Below are 14,438 nucleotides of genomic sequence, written 5' to 3' on the forward strand. Positions count from 1 at the left end.
CTAACCCTCCACCAAACCCCCAACACCAACCCCCAACCCCTCCACCCTCCCCACCAAATCCCTCCAAACCCTCTCCCCCCTCTCCACCCCCTCAACCCCCCTAACCATCTCAACCGTCTCCCTCACCTCGCCCGCCCTCAACCATCCCCCATGTGTCTCTCTCCCCGCCGCCGCAGCACCAACAATCAACCTCGATCCTTTCTCAGGGGTCCGAGAAAACAAATTAAAAATCTTAAGAAAGATCCGCTTCCCACCCGAGACATCGCGGAAGAGGCCGGTGGTGCCGCAGAAACAGGGGTCGAGGGAGTTGATGATGATTTTGTTGGACTCTTTGGAGGTGGTTGAGGGGAGAGGGTCGATGTGAGAGGCGAGTTTATTGACGAGGAGGAGTTGGATGTATTTAGAGAGTGCGTATCTAATCGCATTTCGTTAGCTGAAAAAGAACAAGATATTAGATCGTGTGTAAAAATACTGATTATTCAAATTCACATTCTCCTTTTCACACGACCATGTGAAGAAATCGCCATCAAATTTTTTGGGATAGTTGGCAGTGGAATGCATAGCTGAGCCGACGAATGTCATGTGTGGTGTGGTGTTGAACTTCTTCGCAGTTTCGCGGAGTTTAGGGAGGACGAGGAGGGAGAGAAGGAAAGTTCCAATGACGTTGACTCCAAGTGTTCTCTCGGTTCCGTAGACGAGTGAGAATTTCTCGGCTGATATGCCTGCGTTGTTGATTAGGACGTCTAATTGGGGGAGATGGTTGACTCTGTTGGCGAAGGCTTTGACTGAGATGTCTGATTCAAGATCAAGTTCCCACTGAACACTAGAGTGTCAGTATAGATGTAATACGAGAGTCCCGTATCTCGTTAAGTTTTGTGACATCTCTGGGTAGGAGGTCGCCTGAGGTAATGAAGCTCAGTTTAAAGAAATTGATTTACGAACCACTTCCAACACATCTGTGCGACATTTCAAAGCTGTTTCTATCTCAAGCTTCGCAGCCTTTCCACTCGATACGCTTCGACAAGCCAAGATAACCTTGCTTGCGCTCAAAGCAACGATATGCTTAGCGGCTTCTTTACCAAGCCCAGAGTTGGCGCCAGTTATGATGATTGTCTTGCCTGAAAATGAAGCCGTAGGTTTCGGAATATCAAGAAAGAGTTGAACATGTAAAAAGTCCCTAACACTGAGAGCCATATCGCGTAGAAAATATAAAAGTGATAACTTGAGGTGAAAGGCGGAAAGATGGGTGTTGTTGAAAGTGTATGATGTGGTGGTGATTTTGGAACAATTAAGTAGTTATTTAAACCACCTAGACGGCCATGGCAGTAGCGCCAGAACGGAGCTGGTTAATGCCTATTACCGGTCTTTACTCTCTCATCGCGCCCGAAATACCGGCCATATTTGAAAATCCGATAGGACGTCTGGTAACAAGGAAATGTCCGCGGACAAAAGTCACGTGTGTAAGATCAGCCGCTTAATGTTGAGCCAGCCGTCCTCGACAGGTTTTATTCAACCGCTTTGTCGACCACCAAGGAAAGATTTTGATAACGATTCGAAATCATGCCAACCCAAGGTAGTAAGTCCGTGGAGAATGATATTGTAAAGCACATTCAAAAACCGGGTAGACGCCCTCGTGCCACGCTGTCATGCGATCCCTGTCGGATGAGAAAGTAAGATATAATATATCACATCCGCCCTCTGCGGAATTGCGAGGAGCTGACAAGAAGACCCCTCAGATTGAAATGCAACCGAGAGCAGCCTTGTCAAAACTGCACGACTCGGGGGGAACAGTCTAATTGCAAATGGAGAGGTTTGAAGACGAGTGCCCCCACTACTGCGGTAACAGACAGCATGCAACAACGGATAGATCGTTTAGAGAGTTTGGTGAAGAGTCTGATGCTTCAAAATCAACAACCAAAGCCTCCAGAAGACTGCAATAATTCAAATAAGCATCACGATGTTGAAAATTTTGACGCAGAAACAAGAAATGGTGGGGTCGAAGTAACATCGCCAACCAGCACGGGTGAAACTGTGTTTGATGGATCGCATTCTGTCTATAAAGCCTCCGATAACTGGAGTAATGTTTTTCGCGAGGTAAGTAATTTCTGCACTAGCCGGATCCACTGATATCATTCTCATGTTGAAAATGGATATGATCAGTCAATGAGATTTTCTATCTAACCGAGAGAAAGGTCAGCGAGCTGAAGAGATTTTGGAATCAAAGCCAGGATGAATTATCCGAAAAAGAAACCCAGCAAACTCTCTCTTACTACGTTGACGGATCCGCCTTTTTGTCTGGAAGGAAAGATGCGGTAAATAAAACGGATTTGTCTGCAGCTTTGCCACCGAGATCTGAAGTCGATAGCCTGATCCGTCAATATTTTGACCATAAGAATTTTGCCATACCTACTGCTCGTGAGTTCGGCCCCAATATTCAACGAACATAAATTCTGACACCTTAACTAGCTGTCGTATATCAGCAAAATTTCATGCAACAGGTAGTGTCTGCCTGGCTATAAAATTTGTCCAGAAATCTGCTGAGTAAAATGTAGTACGAAGAGCATTGGAACAACCCTTCGGATACCAGTGTGATGTGGATAGGTTTGCTGTTCTCAATTCTCGCTGTGACGATGCTGTCCTATCATTTGGCCGGAAATGAACCACCGGAGTATAAAGGTAGTTCTAGGGTACTCTATGAACAGTATCGTATGCGAACGGCACAGTGTCTGATGAAAGGAGATATTGCAAAGTGCTTGCCATATACCTTGGAAACGTTACTACTCAACACTACTGCAGAGCTGGCTAGGCATGATGACAACAGCCGCGGGCTTTGGATGATGACAGGTGTGGTAATACGCGCCGCCATCAACATGGGCTATCATCGTGATCCCTCGCAGATAGCATCGATTTCGGTGATGCAAGCGGAGTATAGACGCCGCATTTGGCTCGGCATAGTTGGAAAAGATTGTATCGCATCTTTTCTTGCCGGCTTTCCAAGTATGATGCCCAGAGTTTATGCGGATACACTGGAGCCACGAAATCTATACGACTGGGAGCTAACTCCAGACACCACCGAACTGCCAGAGTCACGGCCACTGACAGAATGGACACCGGTCACGTACTTGATCGCAAAAGGAAGGCTTTTGAATGTCCTCGCGGGGATTAGCGACCTGAATAATGAGCTATTATCAACTGACTATGATAAAGTTGTTGAGCTCGATGATCAACTAAGAGAGACATATCAGCAGCTTCCTCCTAATATGCTTGGCGTAGTTATCGACTCCGAATCTCAGAGCAAAGCGGCCAGTGAACTTTCAGCTGTGCAAATGAAGTTCCTCTACCACCGGGCAATGTGCGCTCTACATCGAAGGTACGTTAATAGAGGCAGATTAGAAGCACGATTTAAACTATCTCGAGATCGATGCGTCTCGTCGGCACTGGAGCTATTAGCCCAGCAGGAACTCTTCCATAGATTCGCATTAATACCAGGATCGTTGTTTGTCTGGTACAACCTGTCGCATGCCAGGCACGACTTCATTCTGGCTGGGATGATACTAAGTCTTGAATTGGATCATCAGCGGCGATGCCCAGCTGTAGATGGTCCGCCGAATTTCAATGTTCTGAAAAAGGCCTTGACGCGTTCCTGTGCAATTTGGAATGAGGTGCGGAACTCCTCTTCCGATGCTAAAAGAACGTACCAAACACTCTCCGATATGCTCCTGACGTTCGAAGTCGTAAATAGTACCCCAAAACCATCCTCTGTCGGGGGATCCGAATTGTATGCTCAGTCAGGTTGCCTAACTGAAGAAAAGCTGCCAGAGCCACAAAACTGGGAGTTCTCCAATGACATGGATATAGATTGGGTTAGTTGCCTGTCGGCTTCTTCTTTTCGTTTTCTTGTTAACCTGTGACAGGCTGGGTGGGATTCTTTCATCGAGGGAATTGACTTTGAAGGTGCTTATGAAGAAGGGCTTGGTGGGCCATGATATGACAGCTGAGATATGAAAACAGTGTGGTAGCTGAGCCAGAGTACTTTGAACCAGGAAAAAATAGGGTATAGCAGGAACGGATTTGAGCGTGACGGAATTGGAACCCGGGTGTCACTCAATGTAGTGTTGAGAAGGTCCACGAGCTCGAGTATGGGGAAAAAATCGGTGGGCGCCTGAGGCTCAAGGTTATTCTCGGCCACCGTAGCAGCTGCAGGTGCATCTGCGTTTTGCCAATCATGCGTCCCAAACTCCCTACATATTTCTATCCACAGAGCCATCAGACTCCAATCGCGTCATGTAGCGCGGCAGGTAATATACTCGATTCTGCGATTATTCGTTCCATGAAAAACGCACGCGCTCAATCCATTGACTCCAGCTTTTAGGACGCGTCGAAGCAACCCACGCTGTGTTCAGCCTCTTTCATCGTGCTTCTACACCTCCGGCATGTCTTGCATTGGCACAGTTCAAAGTCGAAAGAAATGAGTATGACACCGGGGATTCGATGATTCGATGTCACCAAATAACGAATACACTTGCTTCTCTGACCTCGAGGAATTGATTACGACTACTTAAGGAAGACGAAGAGGAATGGGGCAAGGTCACAGCGGTGAAATCTGCATTTCGATCCAGTGGCATTGCCATGGCTCCGCAAAAGGCGTTCGCTTTTCATCGAAGTTTGACAGCATTCGTTCTCTCGATTTCTGCCGGATTATCAGTCTGCGCAATTGTCCTACATGGTTAAAAAGTTGGAATTGGACTGCAAGGCAGAGGACTTTCTGGACGGGATTTTGCTTGATTTCAGGTCCACCAGGTGAATCAACGCGGAGACTTATCAGCAGCGACAATATTATCTGTTGCGCAAAAGCTCGAGTACCTCGCTGGCCTTATAATGGAAGAGGACAAGGACACGAAAGCCAGTCCCTGCTTCGCATAGGAAGGTTAAGTCGAGGTGCTTAATGCGGACGTAAGGTCCTTCTTCAGCTGTCGCCTTCAGCAAGACTTTCCAGGGGCTTCGATGCGGGGGTGGACATGGTCAACTTATATGAATCCGAGCCTTCTGTCATAGATTGTCGAGACTTGAAGCTTTTCCGTCACTGGCTATGCTCCATTGTGCAAGCCAATTGTCTCACGAGAGCCGGTGATCAGGGTAGAGGACTGTCCAAAGAATCGTCGTTTGTCGGTTGTCGGATCGAGGGTCCCGAGGGGAAGCCGTCCTGGTGCAGTCAGGAACGGCTTGTGTTGTGGAGTTGACTTTTTCAACGTATTCGCGTCTGCCACTCCCCAATCGGTCGATGCATGCTCCATACCCCTAAGCTGCGAATAGACATGCTCAGAGAACTCCCCCAATCAACGAGGCACACATCCCTCTTTTCGACCTTGCACATGCAGTCATATTGTCTGCCCAGTCCCACTCATTTTCCCCAGAAACAGGGGCCCGACTTGAGATGAGCTTCTAGAATGCAGTGATCATCTTCGGAGTGATTAACCTACAGTTGCTCAACACGTGCTGACCGAATGAGTAGAGTCAATTGAACATTGTCGAATCATTTTTCTCGATATTCTTCGAGGGAACTCAATGCTCACCGCGAGTCGGTGAGAGAAATGCGGGGTCGGAATTAATACTCGTTCTGTCCTAGAACCCGTCTGGTGCTGCACTACCGAGCAACAAATCCGGGGTCAAACAACTTCTCTTCAATCAATCTGCTCTGTTATTACCCTCTCCCGCGACAGGATTCCTCTGCTCTGCATTTCGCATAATCCATAGCTCGAGCTGTTAGACGCCAGTCCAGCATTTGGTGACAGCATAACGATCCTTGTATGGACTGGTGCCGCCCCCCTGGTACTAACCCGCAACAGAATAGCTCTGGTCGAGTCCAGACCTAGAAATTTTCTACCCCGCGTGCTTCGATGAGACAGCTCCATGTTATTGCGACTGAAGACCATTCTTTAACGGCCGTCAGTCAAATCTGAACTTTGGTTCATGAACTCACCGACTTCAGCGACGTTTTCCAACTCGCCGGCGGAAGGTAGCAGACCGTGGGTGGCGTGATCCAAGTCCCGCCAGCTTGCGGAGCTAGTGCCCCCTCGCTTCGAACCATCACATTATTCTCTCTTCAGATGAGAGACCGTTACCGTTACACCAACAAACCTATTGCTTCTGAAAAGGATGTTTAGTACACGCGATCTTCGGTTTAGTTTGAGAGCAAGGAGCTTCCTTCGGTAATAGCCTTCACAGATTGGGCTCGTTACCCTTATTCAACTTCATGGCATCTGGCAGCGGATCCGGTGGCGCAGAGGCGCCCATTGAGAACGTTACCCTCCACGCAGATGATGAGTTCATTCGAAGAGCATCAGTCGCGGTTCACGGCTTCGCGGAGATTCAATCAGATGCACAGGAAGCCACCCGCAAAGAACATAACATGACTCTCAAAGAGGCTTTGAGACTCTACCCTAAGGCCGTTGGGTGGTCTATCCTCCTTTCAACTGCCATTATCATGGAAGGTTACGACGTAGTTCTTCTTTCGTCTTTCTACGCTCTTCCGCAGTTCAATCAGAAATACGGGGTCATTGCTGATGATGGCGCTTATACAATACCGGCTCCATGGAAATCTGGACTCTCAAACGGCGCTCTTTGTGGAGAAATATTGGGACTTTTCGCGACTGGTGTTATCTCAGAGAAATATGGCTATCGTAAAACTATGATCGGAGCCCTGTGTATGATGACTGCTGTTATCTTCGTTCCATTCTTCTCACCAACCCTTCCAGTTCTTCTGTTAGGAGAGATACTCTGCGGAATTCCTTGGTAGGAACACAGGCTCCAGTTATGTATCAGTGATTGACGGTCTTAGGGGCGCTTTTCAAACTCTCACGACGGCCTACGCTTCCGAAGTCTGTCCTGTTGCTCTCCGAGCCTATCTTTGTACCTACGTTAACCTATGCTGGGTCATGGGACAGTTCATCGCTTCTGGTGTTGTTCGCGCACTACTCTCAAGAGAGGACCAATGGGCTTATCGGTAAGCATAGTTGAGTACATGTCTTTGTAGTGCTAATAGACTTTTAGTATCCCATTTGCCATTCAGTGGATGTGGCCCATCCCGATTTTGATTGGGTGCATCTTTGCCCCCGAATCGCCCTGGTGGCTTGTTCGCAAAGGTCGTATTGAAGAAGCGAAAGCTCAACTGTTAAGACTTACGACTCGAGGTGATCATACTTTCGATGCAGACAATACCATTGCCATGATGCAACATACAGACGAGCTCGAAAAATCTGTTTCGGAAGGAACCTCATATCTCGACTGTTTCCGAGGATGCGACCTCCGGCGCACCGAGATTGTTTGCTTGACTTGGGTCGTCCAGGCTCTGTGTGGTTCTACTTTTATGTATGTAATACGAAGAACGACATACCGAACAAATGGCTAAATTTGTACTAGGGGGTATTCAACCTATTTCTACCAACAAGCAGGGCTTCCAACCGAATCCGCCTTTAACTTATCGATGGCCCAATATGCCCTGGGTGCAATTGGCACACTTGGATCTTGGTTTCTGATGTCACGCGCTGGCCGCCGCTCTATTTACCTCAAAGGAGCCGCTAGTCTCTTGGTACTTCTCATGATCATCGGTCTAGCATCAATCGCACCATCAAGCAACAAAGCCTCTCGCTGGGCAATTGGCTCTATGCTCCTCATCTTTACGCTGGTATACGATCTAACGGTCGGACCTGTTTGTTATGCTCTAGTCGCTGAACTGTCATCTACTCGTCTGAAATCAAAGACCATCGTTCTGGCCCGGAATCTTTACAACATCGGCGGCATCGTAGTCAACATCCTCACCACATATCAGCTCACACCAACTCCATCTGGCTGGGGTTGGGGTGCCAAAAGCGCGTTCTTCTGGGCTGGCAGTTGCGCTCTTTGCGTTGTTTGGATCTACTTTCGACTTCCCGAGCCGAAAGGCAGGACGTATGCTGAGATAGACATCCTCTTTGAGCATAAGATCTCCGCACGCAATTTCAAGGATACGAAGCTTGATATTTTTAGAGGCGAGAATGTCGTTGCTGTTCCTGAGGATGTGGGCGAGAAGGATGCTGGTGCTCACCCGTTTGCTACGATTGGGGAGTTTAAGAAGTTGACGAGTCGTGCGCGATGATTGATTGTTACGTCTAGGAATAACGCGGATTTTCTAACATCAGCGCGAACTAGCCAAACATAGAACTGTCTGGGTTTTCGTATAATTCAAGGAGGCGGAGGGGCCATCAAAAATATGTCAATCGCTGCTCGCTTGCTCCTCACTGAAAGTGCATGTCGCGATCCGGGCCCGAGTCTAACATCATCAAAAAATGATTTTACACCACCCTGGAAACAGCCTGGGTTCAACTGGGCTGTGTCAGAATGCCAGCTTTATAACTTTACCCCAGTGGTATTCTTGGGTCTCTTAGGCAGCTGCAACAAGCTAGAGTCAGAAAGCCACTTCAAATGATCGAAGACGTTGTTCGTACTTCGGAAGCGGCATCGCCCATACATACGGAATTACGCACAGCAAAGATCTTCCCGGCACATCAATACGGTCTGGTCCATCCATGGATTTGCACGCCTGCGCTATTGTTGTTATAAATCTTCGATTCCTGGACACATTTTCGCTATGGCGATTCGTATCCGAGTCTTCTCTCTAAGTCTATCTATCACGCCGCGTTTTGACCTGCTATACTGTTCTCCAAGCCACTTTCATCGCCCAAGACCACTCGATCGGGAAGGAGCCTGCTCATGAGCAGCTCGATTACGACTTTGAATTCAGATTAATCCTTGCATCTGCCTCGCGGCTTGCATCTCAGCAACTGCCTGGGCCGCCTCAAGCCTATCCATCCTGCTTGGACTTCTGGCATGGTTGAATATAGCAAGCCAGTCCTCAGCGTGCAATCTATCCTCAAAATTCCCGTGCATCGCCAGGTGAACCCTGAGAGCGTGCTGACGGCTTTCCAATTCTGCCCATTGCGCCGGAGTTATAGGCTCAATACCAAGCTCATGTCCTTGGACTTGCTTACCACATGGGATACCGTCACAGTACTGTACCTGCATCTGGTGTGGTCTAAAATTGCCCCCAGTGAGTTTGTATGGCCCTGACCATTGATTGGCGCGTGGGTCATTGCATTGTCCAGCAAGGAGCAACCAATCATAAGAAAATTCGCTTGTCACATAGCAGAATCCGTTCCCCATCGCCAGCAGCTTGTCGGTGATGAAATGATTTCCGCCTTTGCAGTGGAATCCGTTCTTCTTGCGTACCCAATCGAATCTCGCAGGACAGGATCCGCTTAGCTTGATTTGTTCTTGGCACCACTTCTCCTGTTCCTGGCGTTCCTTCGGGTTCATACTTTGAATATTCATCATACGCGATGCCATCGCAACATCTCGCTCGGTTCTCAGCAATGTCTTTTGTCGATTACTCTGAACTGGAGCAGGTGCCTGAGACTGCTGGTCGCGGTGAAGTACCGTTCTCGCTGGTGGAGTATTGATTTGGGTATGTGGCGGGTGTCTGCTTGAGCTACTTTGATCTCGATGGAGTACCGTCCTTGCTGGTGGAATAACGGAGCTTTGTGGCGGCTGTCTACTTGAGCTGCTCTGATCACGATGAAGTACCGTACTCGCCGGCGGAATCGGACGCGAAGACGACGGTCGCGCCGAGGAAGACGAGTCCCTGCGATCTCTATTCAACATCGTCTCAGCGCGAGGGCTGGCTATCTTTGATCCTTGCTGAGTGCTTGAGCTTCGGCTGTCTCTGTTCAATTTCGTTCCATGCACGACGGGGCTACTGGGTCTGCGGGAGGAGCTCGGGGTGTCTCTGGTTCCACGGGTCTCGGTGCGTGTGACGTTTATGGTGCCGTATGTGCCATCTCTGGCGAGTGTGGTTCCGTGGGCGTACGGGTCTTTGGGTTTTGAGCCACGGTTTGAGGCTGTGGAGGAGCGACGCTCGTTGGGGCGACTCATTTTTGGTGCTGGTGTATTGGATTTTCCTGGAGTTCAGTGGTGTTGTTTTGGGATTGAGGTCGCTTTCGAATGGAGACAATGCAATTGCGTATTCTGTAGGAGAGTTTGTGGAGTGGTGATAAAAGAGAAGGAGAAGAAGATTGAGAACGGGGCTTGATATACTAATTGGTAGCAGTTTGGTCTTGAATGGCGTAGCCTGCGTCGGTTATTCGAATCAATTTTGATACATTCAATCACTCCGTCTTAGCAATCCCAACGCAGTATTCAGTATTAACTCACTATGAATCTTCATGGAGCTCAACTCGCTTCCGTTATTTGACCTCTACGCACCGTGGATTCTGAATTTTGCATTATTCCCCATAGCTTAGAATCGAGGAACGAACGTCATTCAAAACACCCACCAGAATGCGAATCTCGACTGAATGAACTTCGGCTTCAAGCCAGGAAAACGAACGCGGAATGTCTATCCAGGATGGATTCAACAAATCTTTACGGTTTGCTAATTTGGAAAACAGTCCTTTCAACATTCCCATCATTTTCCAAACTTTTCATTCATCGTAATTCGAGCGTAGGATTTGCCTCACCTGGAGTGGTATGGATTCTATTTGATCACGCAGTCATGAGATAAGGTATGTTGGTGTGCTTTACCGCTTGGAGCTGTTTATTATTAGGTTTTTATGACTGATCTCACTTGCATGCGAGGTTTGTTGGCTTGGTCAGGGCAGGTGGACGTTAAATTAAAGTAGTGTTACGCGGTTCGTTGATGAGGTGTCTACTAAGAGCTCTTCTTGGTTTGTGGTGATGCAAATTTGCTTGTTTGGTAATGTTGTAGGGGGGTTTGCGGGGGGAGGTATGCCGAGGGTGGCTCATTATAATTGGAATTATAAGTAATTCACTTATCTTATTCAGCTAGCTACCGACTTGAATATCGAACATATGGTACACTAAGGTAGAATAATAGGCTTACTAGAAAAAAGAAAAAAAGATCAATGCTAAGCCCAACGGGTTCGATAGGTACCAAGACATATCTTATCAAATGGATAACATCGAATTAACGTCTAAGCTTCCTAGTCTTCCACCACATACCACCAAAATTGACACATCAGATAACTTGAAGCTTCCTAACGGACCACCAAAACCAGAACACCACATAATCTGAAGCTCCTGCACATACAAACTCACGCCTGTCTGATCCAGTCTAGCAATTACTATACCTCACCAAAACATTATAACTATCCGTATCAAACAACTGTCCCGCAACCGCCGATCCCATCCCACTCACCTCCGTCTTACACCAATCAATAAGATCCTCAGCATAAGACGCCAGATAAGCACACGATGGCTCGATAAAATCCAGACGCTTACCCTATTAGCCTACTCCCATATTTAAACAACAACGCAAAGACTTACGTCGTTGCAGAGAAATATCGCGGAATCCCAGGAACAGGAGATGCGCGCGCAGTGCCCGGATTGGACTCCGCATTTACCTTTGGACTCTGCGGGGATGGTTAGGTCTGGGTATAGGGGTGGATGGGGGAGGGGGTAGGGGGATGTACTGAGGTATTTGATGCCGTCTTCGATGTAGGTTACTTTTGCGGGGAGCCAGGGTTTGCCGATGTTTTGGTTGCAGAAGTGGTGGGCCTGAGATGTGATGCTAAGATAATGTTGGATGATGGGCGTTTTGAGGAATTTACCTTGTTTCTCTTGGTTATCTGGATGGGTGAGGCGGCTGCGAGGGCGATATTTGTGTCCAGTTGGGAGCGGGTGTTGAAGGATGGGTGGGTGGCGGCGACTTGGGCGTAGACTTCCTGGTTGGGATTTAGTAAATGGGAGGAGAGATGTGGATTCTGAAGATGGATTGGATTCTGGCTATTTCGCTAATTCTCTTTCGGGATAATCTCTCTAGGGATAACTTCGAGGTGTGGGAGTAAACAACTTACCTGGATAGTACCATTGAATTCGACTTCGTGACCTCCGAGCTCGCCTCTGAAGACCAAATCGGAGATAGGAAGAGGGAGTGGAGCGTCTACAGGAACACCAATTGCCTGATAATGGTTATCAGCCTTTCAAACATGAAGTAATATGTCGTAAGTGGAAGTCTTACAAGTTTAAATATGCCGACAAGGCAGAGAAGAGGGGTTAGAACAACCATTGTATCTTTGTTGCAACGAGAAGTCTGAGATAGGTTAAAGCTTGAGGGGTTTAAAATTGAGTGCTCAAAAAGGATGGTAGATTGTAAGTGTCGAATTTGGGAAGAATGAAGGGCAGAGTTGGGTTGGAGGACATGCTTGAGACATAGTTATACATCTGTGCTTGCATGTGTTCAGACTGTTCATTCAGACTGTTCATTCACAATAGCTTCGATATAATGGTTCCGATATAAATGATAAGACATAATGATTCTAAGTAAGATAGCCTTCTATGCCTAGAAAGAGCAGTTTTACCCGATTCTCATAAATTTACTTCTTATATTAAAAGTTGGGCTAAGGAATGTGAATTATAACTTTATTCTTGTTTCTTGTTGAAGATAATAAGCAGTTGAGAATTTATTTATTTTATTTGTATAATTTGAGCCAAAGTAGGAAGACTCCTTCTTGGGTCTATACTATGAGGAATAATTTCGAGAATGACGAGACAAATATGTTTGGACTCTGTTACTCTATTAACCTCACTTACGCTTCTTTTGTAACTGGTTATGAATTCCTAGAAATTATATACATTCTCTAGATAAGCTTATAGCATTCCACGATATGGTAGGAAGCTCTTGTCCCTGATAAATACTGCCACGCCTTGATAACATTTTTCTCTAAATTTAGATTCATATTCTTCGAATATACAGGATATAAACTTCCGTTTCAAGCTATCAGAAACCTTCTGTTCGTCAAATGACCTGAACTTGCAGCTTGAATAAAGTTAAAGTGCTGAGAATGCTTCCTGAGCTGTGAATAATGATTCTTTGGCCTACTGTGTGGCATGTGAGTAAACACCTAGTAGTCGAGCGAAACTCCATTGGTCAGTTGTCAATATGTCGTTTGTATCATGTGATGTTACATATCAGTTCTACCCGAACTTTGGTTTTATTGTAGGGTGAATCGGAGACGAACATGATATATTTTTCTTGAAAATAGATTGAAGATAAAAGTGCGGCACAGATGTCCACTGCATCATGTTCTTCTCTTGAATGAGCCATATTCTTGTTTTCCCTCAGAGTCACGATTTTATGATGGAAAATTAAATCCAGGCTTGATTCAAATAATCGAAACTTCAATAACTTTGATGCAAAACAACCCAAAAATACATTTTCCTATAAAATACAATTGACAAGATAACGTAAATCTGAGAGTCATGTTCTCAAATTTATCTACGTAAATATGCTTCATGCGACCCTCAAAAATACGTATGGTTCCTACCAAGGTAGCATAAGAAAACGACCAAAATACTGGTAGAATATTCCTTCGCTCACGCTATCTTTGCTAAATATGAAGTTTCTACCGCCAGAAATGTTATTATTCCCTCAATTGGCAGGTGATATCTTTTATCAGTCGCATTGATTTTGCCAACCAACAACGACGTTTAGCCCAAAAGAATCAAAGACTTGACCAGCGGTTGACTTTACGCCACTGTCGTAGTAGGATTTCAAAGTACAATTATCAAGGAGTGCTTGGACGTGCATGTTGGCAATGTCTTCACATTTCGGACTCATCACCTCATCGCGCTTCATTCGTTAAAAGTTAGTAGCGATTTGAAAGTTTAGACTTTGGGCGACACTTGCCTCGGAACAAAGAAGGACTTTAACTCCTCTCCTGTCGCAATAAAGACTGACGCATTTTCGAGGTTGAACTTCGCAAATACCCCCCTGTTCTTTGGATTGTCAGCGGTATTTAAGCTAATATTGATTACTCGAGCAGAGAACCTTACTTGCCAACTTCTCTTTAGCTGTCTGTACGTATGACGTTGGCGGAGATTCCATGGGTTTACCATCCATGCCATTAATGATGGGAGGCTCGGGCCCATTTTTCGCGTCTTTCACGCAGATAGGAGGAAGTCGCTGAGCACTCATGTCAGAAACGTACTCTTCCAATTATTCTTTCTAGGTGGGGCTTACAAGTTTTAGTTCCCCAATTTTCCAAGAGGCCAAGTTGGTCCTTGTCTCGACTGATCTTTGTTTGCCGGTATTGACGTGGGTTTTATAAGAGAAATCTATGTTCGGTGCATTTTCAGAAGAATGCAGGTCACGGGAAGATAGTTCATCACGAGGGACAGCCGCAACACCCTACAATATCAGTAGCATTCTCGTTTGAAAGGGCATCATTTATGGAATACGTACAACGAGAAAAATAACCAAAAGGGCCCAGACGATGATGGACGATCGCATGTTGTGTTTTGTTTCGATATATTTGTGGATCGTTATGGGAGAGTGATGTGCGATGAATAAAGTTGTGTATGGAAAGACTTTTTTATCTATCTAGAAA

The 14,438-nt window shown here is 46.5% G+C and overlaps 6 protein-coding genes across 6 annotated transcripts; 2 read left to right on the top strand and 4 right to left on the bottom strand.

Moving 5' to 3' along the window:
* GLAREA_05886 (NAD(P)-binding Rossmann-fold containing protein) lies at positions 1-1,194 on the bottom strand (the record flags this gene model as incomplete). Its single annotated transcript, XM_008081300.1, has 3 exons — positions 1-415; positions 473-816; positions 943-1,194. The coding sequence occupies 3 exons, from the start codon at positions 1,192-1,194 to the stop codon at positions 1-3; spliced, it is 1,011 nt and encodes a 336-aa protein (XP_008079491.1).
* Positions 1,195-1,851: 657 nt separating this feature from the next.
* Positions 1,852-3,986, top strand: GLAREA_05887 (uncharacterized protein; the record flags this gene model as incomplete). The annotated part of the gene is made up of 5 exons (XM_008081301.1): positions 1,852-2,094; positions 2,193-2,415; positions 2,467-2,498; positions 2,553-3,863; positions 3,915-3,986. The coding sequence occupies 5 exons, from the start codon at positions 1,852-1,854 to the stop codon at positions 3,984-3,986; spliced, it is 1,881 nt and encodes a 626-aa protein (XP_008079492.1).
* Positions 3,987-6,253: 2,267 nt separating this feature from the next.
* On the top strand, positions 6,254-8,134 carry GLAREA_05888 (MFS general substrate transporter; the record flags this gene model as incomplete). The annotated part of the gene is made up of 4 exons (XM_008081302.1): positions 6,254-6,792; positions 6,839-7,003; positions 7,051-7,368; positions 7,420-8,134. The coding sequence occupies 4 exons, from the start codon at positions 6,254-6,256 to the stop codon at positions 8,132-8,134; spliced, it is 1,737 nt and encodes a 578-aa protein (XP_008079493.1).
* Positions 8,135-8,775: 641 nt separating this feature from the next.
* Positions 8,776-9,966, bottom strand: GLAREA_05889 (uncharacterized protein; the record flags this gene model as incomplete). Its single annotated transcript, XM_008081303.1, has 1 exon — positions 8,776-9,966. One exon carries the CDS (start codon positions 9,964-9,966, stop codon positions 8,776-8,778), a length of 1,191 nt encoding a protein of 396 aa, XP_008079494.1.
* A 1,198-nt stretch (positions 9,967-11,164) lies between these two features.
* On the bottom strand, positions 11,165-12,118 carry GLAREA_05890 (uncharacterized protein; the record flags this gene model as incomplete). Its single annotated transcript, XM_008081304.1, has 5 exons — positions 11,165-11,326; positions 11,377-11,607; positions 11,661-11,774; positions 11,907-12,011; positions 12,071-12,118. The coding sequence occupies 5 exons, from the start codon at positions 12,116-12,118 to the stop codon at positions 11,165-11,167; spliced, it is 660 nt and encodes a 219-aa protein (XP_008079495.1).
* Positions 12,119-13,504: 1,386 nt separating this feature from the next.
* On the bottom strand, positions 13,505-14,341 carry GLAREA_05891 (uncharacterized protein; the record flags this gene model as incomplete). The annotated part of the gene is made up of 5 exons (XM_008081305.1): positions 13,505-13,681; positions 13,790-13,827; positions 13,885-14,014; positions 14,072-14,239; positions 14,294-14,341. The coding sequence occupies 5 exons, from the start codon at positions 14,339-14,341 to the stop codon at positions 13,505-13,507; spliced, it is 561 nt and encodes a 186-aa protein (XP_008079496.1).
* Between the last annotated feature and the right edge of the window lie 97 nt (positions 14,342-14,438).

Source organism: Glarea lozoyensis (genome assembly GCF_000409485.1).
Source record: "Glarea lozoyensis ATCC 20868 chromosome Unknown GLAREA15, whole genome shotgun sequence".
Classification (NCBI taxonomy): Eukaryota; Fungi; Ascomycota; class Leotiomycetes; order Helotiales; family Helotiaceae; genus Glarea; species Glarea lozoyensis.